At 34.2% G+C, this 20,638-nt stretch overlaps 1 protein-coding gene across 2 annotated transcripts in view; it reads left to right on the forward strand.

Annotated features, from left to right (window-relative positions):
• KIF20B (kinesin family member 20B) overlaps nucleotides 1–20,638 on the forward strand; it is a 72,825-nt gene that overhangs the window by 7,276 nt on the left and 44,911 nt on the right. The window contains exons 4-19 of one of the 2 annotated variants that reach the window (XM_015069064.3): nucleotides 1,105–1,191; nucleotides 1,303–1,419; nucleotides 2,046–2,184; nucleotides 2,734–2,918; nucleotides 4,626–4,662; nucleotides 5,885–6,112; nucleotides 7,260–7,371; nucleotides 8,214–8,285; nucleotides 8,389–8,535; nucleotides 9,216–9,378; nucleotides 9,838–10,128; nucleotides 13,525–13,664; nucleotides 14,648–14,786; nucleotides 15,668–15,896; nucleotides 16,824–16,876; nucleotides 18,236–18,355. In XM_015069064.3, the coding sequence (XP_014924550.2) occupies nucleotides 1,105–1,191; nucleotides 1,303–1,419; nucleotides 2,046–2,184; nucleotides 2,734–2,918; nucleotides 4,626–4,662; nucleotides 5,885–6,112; nucleotides 7,260–7,371; nucleotides 8,214–8,285; nucleotides 8,389–8,535; nucleotides 9,216–9,378; nucleotides 9,838–10,128; nucleotides 13,525–13,664; nucleotides 14,648–14,786; nucleotides 15,668–15,896; nucleotides 16,824–16,876; nucleotides 18,236–18,355 (2,259 nt within the window). The remainder of the gene's footprint in view (nucleotides 1–1,104; nucleotides 1,192–1,302; nucleotides 1,420–2,045; nucleotides 2,185–2,733; nucleotides 2,919–4,625; nucleotides 4,663–5,884; nucleotides 6,113–7,259; nucleotides 7,372–8,213; nucleotides 8,286–8,388; nucleotides 8,536–9,215; nucleotides 9,379–9,837; nucleotides 10,129–13,524; nucleotides 13,665–14,647; nucleotides 14,787–15,667; nucleotides 15,897–16,823; nucleotides 16,877–18,235; nucleotides 18,356–20,638) is intronic. The other variant, XM_027062600.2, reaches the window with a different exon arrangement.

The following is a 20,638-nucleotide window of genomic DNA, read 5'->3' on the forward strand; positions in this document are numbered from 1 at the left end:
TGTTAGCTGCAGGTTTTTGTAAATGTTCTTTATCAGAAGGAAGTTCCTGTCTATTCCACTTGCTGAGAATTTTTATGAATGGATGTTGAATACATATGTCAATATCCTGTCATCAAATGCTTTTTTTACATCTATTAGAGATAAATGTTTCTTTATTCTTTTAATGTGGTTAATTACCCAAATTGATTTTTGAATACTAAATTGACCTTGCAGTCCTGAGATAAAACATTTTTGTCAGGATGTATTATTCTATTTTATATATTGGCTAATACTTTGTTAGGGAATTTTTGCATCTAAATTAGAGAGGTTGTTCTGTAATTTCTTCTGAGGATATCTTTGTCAGATCATGGTGTCAAGGTTATGTCATACTCAAAATTAGTTGAAAAGTGTTCTCTCTCTTTATTTTCTTAAAGGGCTTATCTATGATTTGTATGATTACATCCTTAAGTGTTGGAGAGAATTTAGTAATGAATTACGAGTTTTTTGTGGGATTATTTTGTTTGTTTGAATATAAGTTAAGTTTTTTTTTTTTTAGTTGAATTTCTTTAATAAATATCAGTCTGTTCAGATTTTCTAGTTTTTTGGGTTTGTTTTTAGTAAATTGTATCTAATTGTTTCCTTTTTACTTAAAAAAACACACTTCTTTAGAATTATTTTAAAAAAGGAATTAATTTCTCCCCCAAAGGAAGCAGTAAAGAGAATGCTGTATAGCAAACAATTTTTAAATAGAATTGAACATTTGGGTTAATGGGCTATTCTGGTTGCTTGTAATTTACTTTGGAATTCTATGTTTTAGTGATGTAGAGCCCTATTTTTTGTTTTTAGTTGCAAAGGTTAGGATTTTAGGGAAAAGAGGTGTATTATAAGCTTCAAATATAAATATAGAAGGTAGAGGAAATTGAGTCTTTTGTGGTATTATTTTTTTTAAAAGCAGATTTGCTTTTCTTTAGACATATAAATGGTTACAAACAGAAGAATCACTGATTGCTTAGAGGTTCTGTATGACCTTAAATGGTTATGTAATAGCCACTTTAAAAAAAGGTAATTTCTGAAAAGCCATATTTTGTATTTTTTAAATACAGTTATTTTGTTCTTCTTTTTAAGGCAAATAGTTTGGAATCCAAAGATTATCTCCAGGTTTGTCTTCGAATAAGACCGTTTACACAGTCAGAAAAAGAGCATGAGTCTGAGGTTTGTATTGACTTTAATTGGGTCTTACTTTCATGGGCAAAATGCCATTGTTTTTATTTATTTATTGTGGGCTTATTTTTATTGATTGATTGACTGATTGATGTCTTCTAGGGCTGTGTGTATGTTCTAGACTCACAGACTATTCTGCTAAAAGATCCTCAGAGCATTCTTGGTCGGTTAAGTGAGAAAAGCTCTGGGCAGATGGCACAGAAATTCAGTTTTTCCAAGGTAAGTCCTATGAGAAACTAAAGATTTTAAGTAAAAGAGATTTGGCTTAGGCTAAATTGCTACGTTATTGTATATAATGAACTATATATGTCTTGTACTTATGGAACTTAGGTGTTAGGCACTGGTATTTTTTCTTAGAGTGGAACTCAAACTTTAGGTTTGAAACATCTAATTGGAAATGAATAAATTGCTAAATTTATTGCTAAATTTATTATTAAATTGATAAATTTTTTAATCTTTTTAAGGAGATGTTCTTTCCAAAATTTAGATGAAAACTTGATTGACTAGGTCAGATTTCTATCTTGAAAACTTTCTGACAGTAGTTAAACTATCATGTATATTTGTGGGAGTTGGGGATATGGCACCTCCCTTAAGTATGAATCTTGTAAAAGAAATCTTTTAAAATTATAAAACACGAGGGGCAACTGGCTGGCTCAGTTGGGGGAGCACGCACCTCTTGATCTCAGGTTCATGAGTTTGAGCCCCATGCTGGGTGTAGAGATTACTTAAATAAATAAATAAAGTTAAAAAAAAAGTTTTTAAAAACATGAGTTATAGGGTAGAACTCATTGTAAAAATTTACTTGAATTTTCTAAAAAGACTTGTTTTAAAAAATGCTTGTTTAGGTTTTTGGCCCAGAAACTACACAGAAGGAGTTTTTCCAGGGTTGCATTATGCAGCCAGTAAAAGACCTCTTGAAAGGACAGAGTCGGCTGATTTTTACGTACGGGCTAACCAATTCAGGAAAAACATATACATTTCAAGGTAAATTGTATTGTTTTTACATTTCAAGGAGAAAAACAGTAATATTCACTCATTTTCATAATATTTGTATGTAGTTATGTTTCCATTACCTAGTACATTTGCTCCATTTTTAATACTGATAGCATCGTGAATGTGTATCGCCGATGGCTTTTGATTCAGATTGATTTAATTCATTTGGGAAATTACTTTACCCATATGATAGAGAATTAGGTGATAAAAATTTGGAAAAAGGATTTATGTGACGTAGTGAACTAAGCATGGATAACCAGGGAAGCATCTTAAATTTCATTTTACTTTTCCATTATGTGATTATGGGTGATTGCAAATCTTACGGCCTGATCTGAATGTAAAATTTCAATAATAGCTGATAAAATGTCCATTCTACAATGAAGACCAAAGTGATGGAAAACTAATGCTGCAACTTCTTTCACTTTTGTCTTAGATGTTTATTTTTGCCTGTTGGTGATATAAAAGGAGTCTTGGTAATCCAGGAACATTTCCACTTTGCTAATACTCTGAAAGGATATAAAACAAAAATTCTTTTCACAGGCACAGAAGAAAATATTGGTATTCTGCCGCGAACTTTGAACGTATTATTTGATAGTCTTCAGGAAAGACTGTATGCAAAGATGAACCTTAAACCACATAGATCTAGAGAATTCTTACGGTTATCACCAGACCAAGAGAAAGAAGAGGTTGCTAGCAAAGTTACATTGCTCCGGCAAATTAAAGAGGTATGGAGGGAGTCTAGTATGTAAGATATATAAATGTCATACCTTTTATAAGCTCTTTAGTTTGTTTTAGCCTATTGGAATATTTTGTGGTGGTGGTGATGGTGATGGTGATGGTTGTGCTTTCTTTTTTTAGGAAAGTATTATAACCTTGTTTGAAGTTTCTCTTGTCCTTGCTTTATATTGTACAAATAGCAGAAATGTTTAAACAATTCAAATGTAAATAGTTCCGAAATTTCTTTCGGTTGTTGTTGAAACACTACTGTCCTTGATGTAATGATTAAAAAATTTCTTTTTAGGGTGCATGGGTGACTCAGTCAGTTGAGTGTCCAACTCTTGGTTTCGGCTCAGGTCTGATCCCACGGTCATGAGATAGAGGTCCACATTGGGCTCTGTGCCAACAGCACAGAGCCTGCTTGGATCTCTCTCTCTCTCTCTCTCTCTCTCTCTCTCTCTCTCTCTCTCTCCCCCCCCCTACCCCCCTCTCTCCCTCTCTCCCTCTCTCTCTGCCCCTCTCTTTCTCTTTCTCTTTCTCTTTCAAAATAAATACATAAATAAACTAAAAAAAAAAAAATCTTTTTTTCTCCCTCTGCTGCTCTCCCCTGCTCACATGCTCTCTCTCAAATTAAAAAAAATTTTTTAGTTATAAAAATAATTTGTGCACACAAGATCTAAACAAGGGAATGTGAGAAATATAAAGGGAAAATTTCTCGTGGCTTTATTTCTGAAGAGAAAATCACATTAACATATTGGAAAGTATAGTTTTTGATTCTTTTCTAAAACAAAATCTGTATTTAGAGCTTTCTATAACGTCTGTATATACACAAACACAGTCATATATACAGTTGCATATATCTTCATACCTTTTGATTTTTGCTCAGTGGAGTTTAAAGTTCAGAGTCCATGGTTATGATCTCTGAAAGTAAGCTAGTATATAGTATAAATAAGAATTACAGAGATTAGTAGATGATTGCACAGGTAATTCTTAGAGGATATTAAGGTCAATAATGAAAAAATTTCCCTAATGAGTTATTCAGTTAAAACATTATTTTGCTATGAAATTGTTAAAATATTTAAAAAATGAAATCATGCTTTCATACATTGATTGTAAACTGCGTTTTTAAAAAGCACATTTTCTCCTATAAAGACAAATATTTTCATATCTTTTCATCCACTATTCAGATTTAGGTATATATCCTAAGGAAATAATTAGAATGCAGAAGAAAAAAATAACAAATTGAGATATTTATTTTAGTATTACTTTTACTGGCAAAAATTTGTAAATAAATGTTCAATAACAGGGCAGTAATTAAGCCATTTCACATCTATTCCGTTATATAGCCATCAAATACTTACAAATAATTTTTAATCATAGCAAGTAAAAGTAAAAGCTTTCAAGGTAAGGTAACGAGTGTGGGGAAAAGAATAGAAAGGCATGTGTTAAAATATTAATAGTAATTGCCTCTGAGTGATAGGGATCATATATGATGATATTCTTTTTAATAGTCTTCTATAGTATCCCAGATTTCTTATTATGAGAATGTATTATTTAACTAGGACAAAGAATTAATAGAGGTCATTGAATTGAGTAGATGAAAGGTTATGGTTTGGTTGGTGACTTATTTGGATAGATAGATAATTAATACAATGGTTATTTAACCTTAACTAAAAATGGTTTTTAACTTAAAAAAAAAAATTGTTCCTTTTTAGGTTGCGATGCAAAATGACAGTTATGATACTCTTCACGGTAAGGTTTCCTTTCTCACTTTTCGAATGTTGATTACGTGACATACTTTTGAATAGCTTTTAATTTTTGAATCAGTCCTAGCGATTTAATTTTTTTAATGAGATAGCAATTCTTGGAAAATGGTACATAACTATATGAAATATCAGGCACTGTAAAGTTTTCTTTGGATTTAATGTCACAGAGAATCCCTCTCACTTACAACTTTTATGTAGAATTCAAGAGAGCTACTATTTTTTCTTTGTCCTTTACCTTTAACTTCAATTTGGCTCATTGGCATTTTTTCAAAAAGAAAAGAAAGATAAAAAGAAGCCAAACTTTGGCTAATATAAATTATATTATTTCTATAAGCCATATTTATATAAAATATAAATTTTGTTTATATCTGCTTTGGTCCAAAAAGTGTTTAACATTGCTGAATAAAAGATTAAGGATACTTGGGTTCCTGGGTGGCTTAGTTGATTAAGTGTTGGACTCTGGATTTTGGCTCAGTTCATAATTTCACGGTTTGTGAGTTTATGAGTTTGAGCCCCATGTCTGCGCTGACAGCATGGAGCTTGCTTGGGATTCCCTCTCACTCTCCCTCCCTCCTTCCCTCTGCCCTGTGCCTGCTTGGGATTCTCTCTCTCTCTCTCTCTCTCTCTCTCTCTCTCTCTCCCTCTCCCTCTCCCTCTCTCCCTCCCTCTCTCCCTCTCTCCCTCCCTCCCTCCCTCCCTCCCTCCCTCCCTCCCTCCCTCCCTCTTTCCCTCTCTCCCTCTCCTTCTCTCTCTCTCCTTCCCTCTGCCCTGTGCCTGCTTGGGATTCTCTCTCTCTCTCTCTCTCTCTCTCTCTCTCTCTCTCTCTCCCCCTCCCTCCCTCCCTCTCTCCCTCCCTCCCTCCCTCCCTCCCTCCCTCTCTCCCTCTCTCCCTCTCTCCCTCTCTCCCTCTCTCCCTCTTTCCCTCTCTCCCTCTCCCTCTCCCCTTCCTTGTGCCCTGTGCCTGCTTGGGATTCTCTCTCTCTCTCTCTCTCTCTCTCTCTCTCACTCTCTCACTCTCTCTCACTCCCTCCCTCCCTCTCTCCCTCCCTCCCTCTCCCTTTCCCTCCCTTTCCCTGCTCGCTCGCTCGCTCTCAAAAAAAGTAAAGATTAAGGATACTTAGTTTTTCAAGTCCACAGGTCTTGATCTGTCTTATCTCATTTTTAGTCTATTTCTTAACTTTCTGATTATTCTTTTTTATTTTTTGTAGGAAGTTTAATAAACTCTTTGAATATCCCAGAGTGTGAAGAATCCATGAAAGATTGTGAACAAGCCAGCTTGAATATGGATAATAGTATAAAATTTTCTGTGTGGGTTTCTTTCTTTGAGATTTACAATGAATGTATTTATGACTTGTTTGTTCCTGTATCATCTAAATTCCAAAAGAGAAAGATGCTACGCCTTTCGCAAGATGTAAAGGGCTATTCTTTTATAAAAGGTATAGTAATGAATGTTTTTTATTTTATTGCTCCAAAGTTTCTTTCTAGACTTTGTTACAGCAAACTGGAGATTGAAAATTTTTATATTAATTGTTAACATCAACATAATAAGAGAAGTTTGTGCTTTGCAGGTATGTTTTGGTATGTTAAGTAAACCTGAATGTAAGGGGTCAGTGTTAATATTGTTTTCCTTGAGTATCATTGCAGGGGTTTGGGGGGGGGCGGTGGGAAAAGCTGTGTGTGTTTATATTCACATTATTATGCTGCTTTGTAGCAGTGTGCAAACTGTGGAGCTTTCCACAGTGTGTTTTTCCAACTTTTTACAGTCACTACTCAAAGTAGGAAGTACTTACATATATTAACATTATGATCTAGTAGTTGCATGTGTATATACGTACACGTATATTTACAACTCAGAAGTTTCGTGAATTATACTTATCCTTAGTACAAGGAACGCACTTTGGTGTTTTCTGTATTCTACTTCATTTTAATAAAATGCTGGTTATGACTAAATTTGACTTGATGATTCACTAATGAATTGCAACCTGCAGTGTTTCACATCTAGGTAATTTTGTAGGGTTAATCCGTAGTGTGCTTTGTCTTTTGTCTTTTTTTTTTTTTTTCTGGATGTTTAATTCTAAGGAATCTCTTCTATTTTTAATTTTCCCTTTGACCTACTTTTGAAAAACTTTTGTCTGTGTTTGTGTAACTTAAATATTAGAAAGTAATTGTAACGCCTCCTCTTATATTTCACTTTTCTAGTGGAATATGGAATAGCTGAGTGGATTCCACATAAGGGGTGTTATTAAAAGATTTCATCATAGGGGCACCTGGGTGGCTCAGTTAAGCATCTGACTCTTGATTTCACCTCAGGTCATGGTCTCACACTTCATGAGATCAAGCCCCGTGTTGGTCCTGTGCTAATGACACATGGAGCCTGCTTGGGATTCTCTCTCTTCCTCTCTCTGCCCCTCCTCCACTCATACTCTCTGTCTCTCTCTCAAAATAAATAAACTTTTAAAAAACTTAAAAAAAAAACTTCATTGTATGTCTTTGGGAAAAGAGGTTACAAATCTCTAAAGAGATTACATTGTACAACAAATGCTATGTTTTTATAAATTGACGTGTCCTCTTTATTTTTTAAAGATCTACAATGGATTCAAGTATCTGATTCCAAAGAAGCATATAGACTTTTAAAACTAGGAATAAAGCACCAGAGTGTTGCCTTCACAAAGCTGAACAATGCTTCTAGTAGAAGGTAAAGAAGAAACACTGTGGTGTGAGCTTGAAGTACCCAGGGTATTCTGTGCTATTGTAAATACAACTAATTTAAGATTGAACTGGGCAGTAGTCTCTCTGATATGTTAGATGAATTCATAGGCATAAAAAGTATTCTGTTAACTGAGGAGCACTAAAGCACAGAAGATTATCTGAACTATTTCTTGTTCTAACATAAAATTTACTAATTTACATAAAGTCGCTTAGGTATTTTTACTCTTTATGTGAATATCTAAGCTCTCTTTTAAGAGTTGCCTACAATATACATCTCAAGGTTAAGGAATGATGTTTTTGAGGGAAGGAATTGGGACTTGAGAGACAAAAGGAAATAAGTTTAAACAGTGAGATATTTAAAACAGGTTGTCTCTTAAGGGGGAAAGAGCCCTGTCTTCCATACTTAGTATGGCATGAAGACAGTATATGATCCAGGTAAGCCTGTATTTGGGCCAAATGTATGCTTTGCTTTAGGTAGAAGATTAGCAGTCTGTATACCATTTTAACTAATAATATGATCTTTGCAAAGTAAATTGAAATTTTATTGTAAATGATTCCACTAACAGAAGTGGAATGTTAAGAGAAGGAGAGGGTTCAGGGAATATGGGGCTAAATGAAAGATAAGATATATGATTTTAGGCAGTTAGGTATTTAGGTGACAATGGAACATGGGATTGGAATACCTGGCAACTGGTTGGAAAATGCAGTGCTGGAGGTATGGCTAGTATTAGGGTGTAAATAGATGTCGATTTGGATGCTGGTTTCAGCAGATGGAATGCAGAAATTAAAAATGAAAGATAACATTTGATTTTTGTATATTTCTTTTAGTCACAGCATATTCACTATTAGAATATTACAGATTGAAGATTCTGAAATGCCTCGTGTAATGCGAGTCAGTGAGTAAGTTGAGCATTCTTTAACTCTTAATTATTTTGAATTGTTTCATTTTGAAGAACTTTTCATAGTTTTTTTTTTGTTTTTTTGTTTTTTTTGGTTAATTCAGATTGTGTTTATGTGATCTTGCTGGTTCAGAAAGAAGCCTGAAGACACAGAATGAAGGGGAAAGGTTAAGAGAGACTGGGAACATCAATACTTCTTTATTGACTCTGGGAAAGTGTATCAATGTTTTGAAAAACAGTGAAAAGTCAAAGTAAGTGTTGCTGAAAGTGCTATTAGCATATTAAGTGTTACAATATTTAAACTTTCAACTCCAGTTTTAGAAAGTTCTTTTTTGTTTTTAACTTGTTTCCTATGTGATGACTATATATGGATTACAATTCAAGTACTTAGAGTTCTTGGATTTAAAAAATGGAAGTAAAAAATATTGTTAGTTGATGCCAGTGACTCATCAAGTAAACAGTATTTTCCATAGCAAATATATGTCAACAGGCATTTTGGATAATCTTCTTATGATCCTGGTTTAGCATCTAAAACCACTTTATTCTTACTAATGCCTTGTGTTCTAGATGTGATAAGATTTCTGTGTTAATTACACTTTAGGCTTAGTAAATTGTAATTAGCCTTCATTTTTAGTTAATGTGTTTCATGGCATATCTTGTATAATTGCTTTACCCTAGAAAATACAACCCAGTTCAATGTGATTTTCTTAACATTTTGCATACTGAGTTATTGTTAGTTTTCGTATTAGTAGTAGTATTTAAAGAAAAGAACATAAATAAACAGAAAATGACTTTTATGGGCAGAACTAATCACTAACCTAGAGTTTAAGTCTGTGATAGCTAGATTAATTATTTCTTTGTAAATTTTATCAGCATTCTGACTTTATGAGATTTGTTTTAACTTATGGTTTTTTGAAAATTTTTTCCATAGGTTTCAACAGCATGTGCCTTTCCGGGAAAGTAAACTGACTCACTATTTTCAAAGTTTTTTTAATGGTAAAGGGAAAATATGCATGATTGTCAACATCAGCCAGTGTTATTTTGCCTATGATGAAACCCTCAATGTGTTGAAATTCTCAGCCATTGCACAAAAAGTAAATATATTCAAATTTCTGCAGGATTTATTAAGTTTCTTACCAGAATATGAACCATTTTTTCTTGGTGTAACTAACCCATTTTGTACTTATAACTGAAAACCTGGGAAATAATTGAAAATTAGAAATGTGAATATTTGATCAAGTAAGAGGGCATTAAAAAGATTGAAAGTTTCCCTTGCTAGTATTAGGATAACCTTAGTAATAAGAATTCATAATACACACTCATTACAAATTACGAGTATTATTGTGAATTGTCCGTCTGCTCTGCCATCCATCTGGTTCACTTCATGGCTAATCAGGAAGCCCTTCTGCTAGGAGTCCTTCTTGTATGTTTGTTTGCATAGATAGGTCTTTTTTAAACACTAGAATTTTTATTTGACTCAAATTTATGGATTTCTTTTTTAGTTGACAGTTTTTCCTTTTCTGTTTTAAAAGTCACATTGGATATTTTTACAGGTTTGTGTTCCAGACGCTTTAAATTCTTCTCAAGAGAAACCATTTGGACCTGTCAAATCTTCTCAAGATGTATCCCTAGACATTAATAATTCAGTTAATAAAATACTAAATGTAAAAAGATCCACGATTTCATGGGAAAGTAGTCTAGAAGACTTGGTGGAAGATGAAGATTTAATTGAGGATCCAGAAAAAGGTGAAGAAAACCAAAGTGTGGAAAGTGAACGTACTGATGAAGATCTAGATAAGACTTTGGAGGAAGATAAGGCTTTCAGTAGCCATGAGGAGAAGAGGGTATGTATTAAGAACTCGTATTTCTAAGCTTGGCTTATTATTATTATGAAAGTTAGGGTTAACAATACCTACAACTCCCTCTCTTCCAGTTTTTTTCAGCAACATGCTAAGTTTGTTATGTATCTCAGCTTTATATGTATATATATATATATATATATATGTGTATATATTTAATATTTTAATTTTTTAAACATTTATTTATTTTTGAGAGACAGAGCGGGGGCAGGGGAGGGACAGAGGGAGAGGGAGACTCAGAATCTGAAGCAGGCTCCAGGCTCTGAGCTGTCAGCACAGAGCCCGATGCGGGGCTTGAACTCCTGAACCATGAAATCATGACCTGAGCCGAAGCTGGATGCTTAACCAACTGAGCCACCCAGGCGCCCCTCAACTTTATGTCTTGAAAAAATTTAACCTACAGTAGGACTAGTACAATGAAAACCCATTTATACTTCACCTGAATTTGCTAGTTGTTAACATTTTACCATGTTTAATTCTCTGTGTGTATGTGAATGCACATTTTTTTTTGCCAGTACCATTTGAAAACAAGATGTAGACATAATGGCACCTTACAACTAACTACTTCAGCATGTGTTTCCTAACAATGTAGACATATTCCTTATGATCACAACACCATTTTCATACCTAGGCAATTTAACATTGATATAATAATATAATCTATTATATTGTCCATATTGAGATTTATTCGGTGGTCCCAGTATGTCCTTTATAGTCATTTTTTAAAAATTATTTTATTTTGAGAGAGCTAGAGTGCACATAGGCACCCATGCTTGTGTGCATGAGCAATGGAGGGGCAGAGAGAAAGGGAGAGAGAGAATCCCAAGCAGGCTCTGGGCTGTCAGTGCAGAGCATGATGTGGGGCTCTACCTCATGAACCATGAGATCATGACCTGAGCTAAAATTAAGTGTTGACACTTAACTGACTGAACCACCCAGGTGCCCAGCCATTATGTTTTTGAGCTTCAACTAAAGTTAACCATTGTTTTTGATTGGTATGTTTCTTTTAGTTATTTGTAATCTAACAGTGATATTCTTGAGAAGTTGAGGCTAGTTGTCTTGTACAGCACCTTCAATCTCAGTTTCTTTGATTGTTTCCTCATGATTCAGGTTTTACACTATACACAGCCTATTATTTAGGTCAAGTTGTAAATTTTCCATTGCATCCTATCAGGAGACACATGATGTCTGAATCCCCCATTCTTGGTGATGCTAAGTTTTGCTCATTTGGTTAAGGTATTGTGTTTCAGATCTCTTTATATTTTAAAAGTATCATCTGTGGGATGATAGTTTGAGACCATGTGAGTATCTTCTTCCTTAGTATCCTTTCACTCAGTGATTTTAGCATAATCTACCAAACTTACTTTGCACTCAGGTAAAAGCACTCAAAGTGTCTGCCTAGTACCAGTTATTCTATTTCTTCAAAAACAGGATGGTTGGTTGTCTTACATGTATGGTAAATGCATAAAATTGAATAGTGGTATTTTTTAATAATGTTTTTTAAATGTTTATTTCTGAGAGAGAGAGAGAGAGAGAGAGAGAGAGAGAGAGAGAGAGAGACACGAGTGGGGGAGATGCAGAGAGAAGCAGGCTCCAGGCTTTGAGCTGTCACCATAGTGTCCCACGCAGGGCTCAGACTCACAAGGTGTGAGATTATGACCTGAGCTGAAGTCAGACACTTAACCGAGGATGCTCCTTTATTTTTTAATGTTTATTTATTTTTGAGAGAGACAGAGACAGACAGGGAATAGGGGTGGGGCAGAGAGAGGGAGACACAGAATCTGAAACAGGCTTCAGGCTCTGAGCTGTCAGTACAGAGCCCAATGCGGGGCTCGAACTCCGGAATGGTGAGATCATGACCTAGGTCGAAGCTGGACACTGAACCCACTGAGCCATCCAGGTGCCCCACGTCTGACTCTTGATTTTGGCTCAGGTCATGATCTACTGGTTCATGAGATCTCTCTCTCTCAAAATAAATAAATGAACATTAAAAAAAAAATTAACAGTGGGAAAATGTAGTCATTTGAAATTATAAAAGTATTATTTAATCATGATGGAATCTGGAAAAAGAAAAGGAAACTAAATATAAAGATCTCTCTATATACCACTCATGTTAATGGATTTTTACTATACATTACCCTTTTGTTTTTTAATTGTTTATTATTTTGAGAGAGAGAGAGAGGGAAAGTGTGAGCAGGAGAGGGGCAGAGAGAGGGGGACAGGGAATCTAAAGTGGGCTCTGTGCTGACAGCAGAGAACCCGATGTCAGGCTTGAACTCATGAACAGTGAGATTGTGACCTGAGCCAAAATTGGACACTTAACTGACTGAGCCACCCAGACGCCCCTATCCATTATTCTTTTGTATCCTGACTTTTTTCACATAAAAAAAAAAATGGTACAAAGTATGCATTAATATGTCATTGTTCATTACAGTAGGTTGCTGTATGATTGTACCATAATTGAACCAATCTTTTTTGTTTGAGTTGGGTGTCACTTTTCCTTTAATTAAGTACAATCACTATCATAAAACAACAACACTGATAACCATTTTCACAGCCAGAACACTGGGTCCTGGTATAGAAGTATTTCTTCGGTGTAGGTTCTTAGAACCAGGATTTCAAAGTTAGGATATTTATGGAAATATTTTCAATATCAAATTGAGACATTGAAAGATCTGTAGTTTTGAGAGAGTTTATTGGGTAATTTGTTGTTGAGAAAGTTTAAGTAGAAATCTTAAAAGACTATCAGGCTGTTATGCTATAATATTTTATTACAGATCTATACTGGCCATGTCAAGTGTTAATTGCCTTATTTATTCATTGTCCATATTACATATTATGCTTTTTCCAGGGTTTTGGAGTTGTTGCTCACCAAATAAGTTTATGAAACATCTCTTTTTTCCATTTTGGAATGTGTTTGGGATTCTCAGTAACTACTCTGTGTAACACTTAGGCTTTAGATCTTGACTAAGTTAAAATCCAGCCTTTACCACTTTCCACAAACCTGGTCCTTACTTTCCCCACCTACAAAGTGTGGATGCTGCTACCACGCTCACAGAAGGTTATGTGGATTGAAAGGCATCGAATATGAACTCCCCAGAGTAGTTCCTGGTGGATAATGGATCTTCAGATTTTTTGTCCTTTTTTTTCTTAGTGTAGCCATACAGTGAGACATCTGAGTTACTGTAAGTGTATTTTTAAAATGTAGAGAGGCTTTTCAGATTACTGAGTCTCTGTACATATGTAATTTTCAGTGAGAATATTATCATTATTAAAAGGATGCATAATTATAGTCAACTAAAGAGTTATTTTTGAATACTTGGACAGTAATATTTTCCTTGGGATATATTTGTTCTTAGGATTTTAATGTTTATGTTTTAGAAACTGTTGGATTTAATAGAAGACTTGAAAAAAAAACTGATAACTGAAAGAAAGGAAAAGTTAACATTGGAATTTAAAATTCGTGATGAAGTTACACAGGAGTTTACTCAGTATTTAGCTCAGCGGGAAGCTGATTTTAAGTAAGTTACTTATTTCATGTCCTAGTAAAAATTGAGAATTTTATTTGTACAGAATTTTTTATTTACTTTTTTTATATTAAGTGGCTTCTGAATTCTGACCTCTTCTTTCAGCCTTGAGAGTAGCTGTTGCTAATCTTGACAGTGGTTCTGAATTGTACATGAATGATTTAAATTCTGCTTTTAATTTATAATAAATTTAATCTTAGAAATTTAGTTCTTATTTTATTTACTTTTTTATCATGATAAGTGTACTTATTTTTTTTAACTTTTTTTTTATTGTTTATTTTTGAGAGAGAGAGAGAGCGAGGGAGGGGCAGAGAGAGAGAGGGAGACACAGAATCTAAAGCAGGCTCCAGGCTCTGAGCTGTCAGCACAGAACCCGATGCAGGGCTTGAACTCACAGACTGCGAGATCATGACCTGAGCTGAAGTCGGATGCTTAACCGACTGAGCCACCCAGGTGCCCTGATAAATGTACTTATTAATCCCCATCATCTATTTGACCCATGCCCCCTTCCACCTCCCCTCTGGTAGCCATCAGTTCTGTATAGTTAAGAATTTGTTTCTTGGTTTGTCTCTCTTTTTTCTTTTTCCTTTGCTCATTTGTTTTGTTTCTTAAATTCCACATATGAGTAAGATCATATGGTATTTGTGTTTCTCTGACTTATTTAGCTTAGCGTTATACCCTTTAGCTCCATTTGTGTTGTTGTATATGGCAAGATTTCATTCTTTTTTATGGCTGAATAATATTCCATTGTTTATGTGTGTGTGTGTGTGTGTGTGTGTGTGTGTGTGTGTGTGTACACACCACATCTTTATCCATTTATCTATCAGTGGACACTTGGGCTACTTCCATAGTTTGGCTATTATAAATAATGCTGCAGTAAACATAGGGGTGCATGTATCCTTAATCTTACAAATTCAAAACAAAAACACAAAGTTGTGCTTTTATGTTTCCTAATGGGATTAATTTGTGTTATGAAGGGAAACTCTCCTTCAGGAACGAGAGATACTTGAGGAAAATGCTGAATGTCGTTTGGCTATCTTCAAGGATTTGGTTGGTAAATGTGACACTCAAGAAGAACCAGAGAATGAAGATTGTGTCATGAAAGTTGAAAACAAAGTATGTTAACTGAAATATGAAGTCCAGTGAGGTGTTTGATCTGTGTGTAGTGTACCACATCAGTGATGAGAAACACTAATATACTTTAGAATTAAAATACTTACTATGTAGCTTTATTATAATTAAGCATGCTTTGTTAGTAATGGAAGCACAATTAGTTAAATATAGCTATTAGACTAGAGAGAAATTATGTGTCATGTTTATATCTCCTTTTGTGTTGCTTTTTAGATGTATTGATTGTAGGTAGATTCCTTTTAGCCTCATTTGTGTCCATTTTAAACAGTTTTGCTCTGATTAAAGCAAAATCATTTATATGTAAACAGGATTGCTCTTGTTGGCTGATTGACCATTCCCTGCCCTTGAGGAAACATACCCTTCTTCTGCTTCCACTGAAATTGATGTCTTTTGGGGGTTGTTTGATTTTTTTTTTTTTTTTTTAGTAACTCAGTTTAGGGGCCTGGGATGGTGATGCCCTGGCTCTTGCTGTCAAATCATGTTTATGTATCCTAGACATGGTTTGGCTCTTGGTCTGAGTTGTGATGATGGAGGTTTGTTTCCTTAGCTGTCCCACCAGAGCCCTTATGAGACATTATATAACAAAGTATACCTGAACTGACAGTCATAATTGTTCTAGAAGGATTTCTCACAACTTATGACATTTTTTTTATGGGAAACTGTGTCTCATGTTCCATAAAATAGTCATGAGTAATGGAACACAGCTTTTTAATAATTAGAGATACTTTGATACAATTTATTGAAAAAAATTCTAAATTGTGAATTTTTTTGCTATGTGTTCTTAAAACTGTCGAAATTAGATAGTGCCACATTGCAAGAGTGAAAGCCACTGTTAACATTAGGCATGTGGTTTTTGCTGTTTTTAGGAAGCACATAATTATGTAGGAATTGAAGATATTATTGATTCCCTTCAAGATGATGTCACTGATATTAAGAAACAGGCTGAAATTGCTCACTTATATATTGCATCTCTTGCTGACCCCCAGGAAGCTATTGCTTGTTTAGAAATAAAGTTTAATCAAGTTAAAGCTGAATTAGCTAAAACCAAAGAAGAATTAATCAAAATCCAGGAAGAGTTAAAAAAGAAAGAAAATGGTAAGTAGATGTATTTTATCCATATTTAGATGTTACAAATGCATAAAAAACATAGTCGGTGAGTAAAACAGATGCTTATTTACGTATTTACTGTACTGACTAGAAAATTCTTTGATCTAGGCATCATTTAATATTTTAACATTTTAATGGCTTTGTACTAATTTACTATTAAAAATTTTTTTTGCCTTCATTTACTTTTAGGCTAATATTAATAGAAAGTAGAAAGTGGACCCCTCAAAACCAACAAGAACAACAAACACCAAATGAAGCATTAGTTTTATCAGCAAATTAAGAAACCTTAGGAAATTGTAAAGCTGTGAATTTTGTTCTGTATTTTTTATGTTCTGTCATAGTGTGGTAGATTCTGCTCTGGGCTTGTAAGTTTGGGATAGAGTAACTCCTATGGAGTGATTTTAAGTTTGTTACATTGGTGCTCCATTCCAGCTCAGACACACACACACACTCTCACACACACACACACACACACTCAATGTCTTGTCATATCTGGTTTTTAAAAGTGTTGGAGGACATGTTCTGCCCTTTTCTGTGTGAAACAAGATGGGTAGAAAATATCATGTAAGTGGTGCCTTTACATTATGAATGAATTTCATACATTACATTATGAAAATAGAAAAGCTTCTATTTTCCTTTCATCTCTGAAATTACACCAGAAATTTTTCACTATTTAACATAGGTCATTCGTTTTTACCTTGGATTGGATTTTGAAAGTGGCTTTTACAGAAACCTTGCCCTCTGGTGGTAGAATTAGTAACTGAGTCCTGGGTGCTTCTAGTGGCTGTGAAAATCATTTTTCCTGACTGTAACACTAGTGTTAGGTCAACTATAGAAGCTTATGTGTCAATGATTATACAGTAATGTATTTTTTAGATGCTTATATATTTGTTTTCAATATTCTTATTTTTTCAGAATCAGAAATTAACATAAATTCATTGGTTCAAGAGCTTGAGAAATCTAATAAGGTAATACTTCAAGTTTTATTTTGTCTTGATAAGGAACTTAATAATTAAGCAATTGAAGGAGCATGAATTATGACAAGGTACATTTATTTTAAAGATAATTAAAAAATAAATGAATGTGATTTAAAAAATTGAAAATTATAAGTGCTTTCACTCTCAGGCCTTTTCTTAGTGATAGCAACTAGAAAGTTTCTTCAGTCTTTCCAGAAGATATTTATTTATATATAGAAAACACATACACACATCTTTTGAAAAGTTTACACAAATGGGATTAATTAGTTTTGTGTCTTGTTTTCTTCCGTCAAAAGGTGTCTTGGAGATCATGCTGATGTAATTGTACATCAGCACATAAAGATCTATGTTATTCTTTCGGTGGGTACATAGTGTTAGTTGGATGCATTTAAATGGTGTTTATTTCACCTAAAATTACTGTTGTAAAATATGAGATATGGCCTGATCAGTGTGCAGCATTGAATTCTGAAGATCTTCGGCACCTTGTATCTTTAGATCAGATAATCATTCCAAGTGGTTGTAGATGGATTTGACATTGATAGGTCTAAATATGAAATTACAAGCATACATGCACATGTAGTGAACTTAGAGCTCTAAACTTGCTATTTTTCCTGACCATCTCTGGCATGGGTCTTATATCAATTTATATTTATCCTTCTAAAGAGCTAAATATTTTAAGATATGATTAGACATAAATAAGATCTTTGGTATCTAATATCCAGTATTTGAAGAAATAACCAAAATAATGTACTTAGCAGAAGACACTACAGCTAGTGTTTGGATGATTCCTAATCTTTTCCTTTATTTTTTCTAGTTATAAAAATAGTAGATCCTAGTTGTGAAAATTCAGTTATATGTAAAATAGAAAATAAATCCCCCATAATCTTTGTCCTAAATAAAAATGGGAAAACCAAGTTGGTTGGTATCTTTTTTAGACTTTTACTTTATATGTATTTATTTGTATAGAACGTTACTGTGTACTCTTTTAAGTGCTTTACATTTCAGAACAACTTTATGATGTAGATACTGTTATTTTTTATTTGTACAGAGACATAAAATAGCTTGCCCAGGATCATACAACTAGAAGGTGGAGAAGCTAGGGTTCAGACTCAGATGGTCTGATTCCAGATTCCTCTTACTCAATTCATTAAATTGCTTTTCTTTTCTTTTTTTTTAATGTAAATATATATTAGTTTTAAACAAAAATAAGGTCATACTATGCATGGTGTGTTGCTACTGGTATTTTTACTTCGTTTTAAATTTGAAGGAATTCTAAAATTATATTCTATTTGCATTTTATCTATCCTAGAATGTATTTACTAAACATTGCTGTTTTTCTTCTCTTTAAAGACAATACTTATGCAGAATCAAAAAATTCAAGAGTTGGGAGATATGATTGCTCAAAAAGAGGATACAATCAATAAATTTCAAAACCTAAAATTTCATACGGATAACACGTTTATAAGCAGTGTAAGAATTTAACTTTGTTTGTCTGCCTTACAAATTACATTAAAAAGTCTATGTTTTGGTTCAAAATAAAATAATTTAAAATAGCTCACATAGCTAAAAATAATTTACTAAGAATGTCGAATTGTTTATTTGGGTGTTGAAATTCAGTTTACTCTTGTGCAAATCTGAATTTTTGAGTAACTTGCAGGAGAACATTTGACCTCTTTGAACATAATATCCCACAGACTATGCTGGCAGTACTTTACGTGTATGAGAGAGAAGAACACATAGCCCCTTGAAAGGGGAGCTCTGGGGCAAAAGGAACTTCATGTGCTTAGATATCTTCAGATCATAAAGACTTCCATCACTGTATCTATATTTCTGTATCTCTATATAGAACTTTAAATGAAATTCAATGGTAGAAGCTGCCTGGGTGGCTCAGTCGGTTAAGCAACTCACTCTTGATTTCCATTCAGGTCACAATCTCATGGTTCATGAGTTGGAGCCCCATGCCTACCTCTATGCTGACAGTGTGGAGCCTCCTTGGGATTCTGTCTCTCCCCTGAACCCACGCATGCGTTCATACTCTTTCTCCAAAATGAATAAATGAACATTTTAAAAAAATGAAAATCATTGAAATTAGGGTTTTTTTGTTAGAGGCTTTTTTTTTTATTATATGCATTTTTGCTAATGTTCGTATGCTTAATAATAGCAAGCATATTTTCTTTAAAAAAATTACATCATGTATTGTGTGCCATACAAAGCCTTTAAGGGTTTGATACATACAAACTTAGGTAATTTCATATTTAGTTAGTTTAGGATAATCAGCATGCCTTTTAATCCTTTGTTTAAAAAAATGATTTTTGGTTTTATGTTTTTTATTGTAAACTCCTTTAGATTATTTTTTGAATTAAAAAAGTCAGAACATATAGACATAACATAATAGGCTAAGTAAACTAATAGCCAAACCTCTCTGCTTTGTTTGGAGGTGCTTTTGTAGGTCTTTTTCTCTGACCAGATGAGTCAGGGTTGGTGTCTTGTAAAAAGTGACTGTTGACTGTCCTTTGTATGTTTACAGTCAAGGTCCATTACCCACCAATATTCTCTGAATCATCTCAACATTAGGTGGGCTTTTGATACTGCATAGGTATATAAGAAGAGTAGCTTACCTTCTGTCTAATCTCTGGTAGCAGGCCTGTCTTTTGTTATTTATTAGATGCATTATTCAGGCTATCTGACTTTTTTTGTACCTGAACTGGGAAAGACACCCTTGTAATAAGGAGGACAGAAAGGATAAGAAGCATAAAACGGCTTATTTTAGTCAAGAAACACTTGTGAGTGTCTACTGGATGCCAGGTACCTTGTTAGATTTTGAGACTTATATAGGTTAATAAAAACTAGTCCCCTTAATGACTCCTCAGTAAGAGAGAAACCATATAAACATAATTACAATGAAATGTGCAGTGTAGTCACTATATGCAAGAAGCTGAGACTAGGTAGAGGTTTAGGGAATACTTTCTGGAGGTTAAAATGATTTAGTTGAGCCATAAAGGGTGACTAAAATTCAGCCAGTTGAAAGTAGGGGGAGGGGACAGTTTGTAGCTGTGATAGACAAGAAAATAGGCTGGCCTTTCAGGTTTAGGAATCAATGTACAAAGTCATGGAAGTGAGAAGTCTTTCAGTCACTGTAGGAAAGCACAAGCATTTATTCAAGAAGAAAGTTTAAAAGCAAGGAGAGGTGAGAAATGAATCTGGGAGTGGTGGGTCGGGGTAAGATGATGGAAGTCCTTAAATACTGCACTAAAGAGTTTGGATTTTATTTTATGGGCAGTGAGGAGTTGTTAATTTTAAGGAGAGGAGTAGCAAAGTTGATTTTTTATTTCGAGTGATGTATTTGGAAACTTGTAGGATGGGATTGGGATGGAGTTAGACTGGAGGCAGAGACCAGAGAAGCATCTTGGAAGAGTCAGGTGATGGTTGATGAGAATTTTGATTAAGGGTCATTGGAAAGTGGTGATAGAGATTAAGAAGAGAAAATTGACTTGTGAAATAAGGGGAGGTAAGACCTTTTGGGACTTGGGGCTTGACTTTTTACAGTAACTGAATTGCTGGGCCTCCAGACTCTCTCAGCACCTTTGTTTGGTTAGTCACCACATGCTTTTGCTCTAATCACTTCATTTGCATTTTAAGTCTTATTTGTTTTGGTGAAGGAAAATACAAAAAAGAAAAAAAAAGCCAGAGACAGATCACACTGGCGACTACCACTTCGAAGAGAATTATTAGAAATTTAAGGTAGAATTATAT

Source organism: Acinonyx jubatus, chromosome D2 (assembly GCF_027475565.1).
Source record: "Acinonyx jubatus isolate Ajub_Pintada_27869175 chromosome D2, VMU_Ajub_asm_v1.0, whole genome shotgun sequence".
Classification (NCBI taxonomy): domain Eukaryota; kingdom Metazoa; phylum Chordata; class Mammalia; order Carnivora; family Felidae; genus Acinonyx; species Acinonyx jubatus.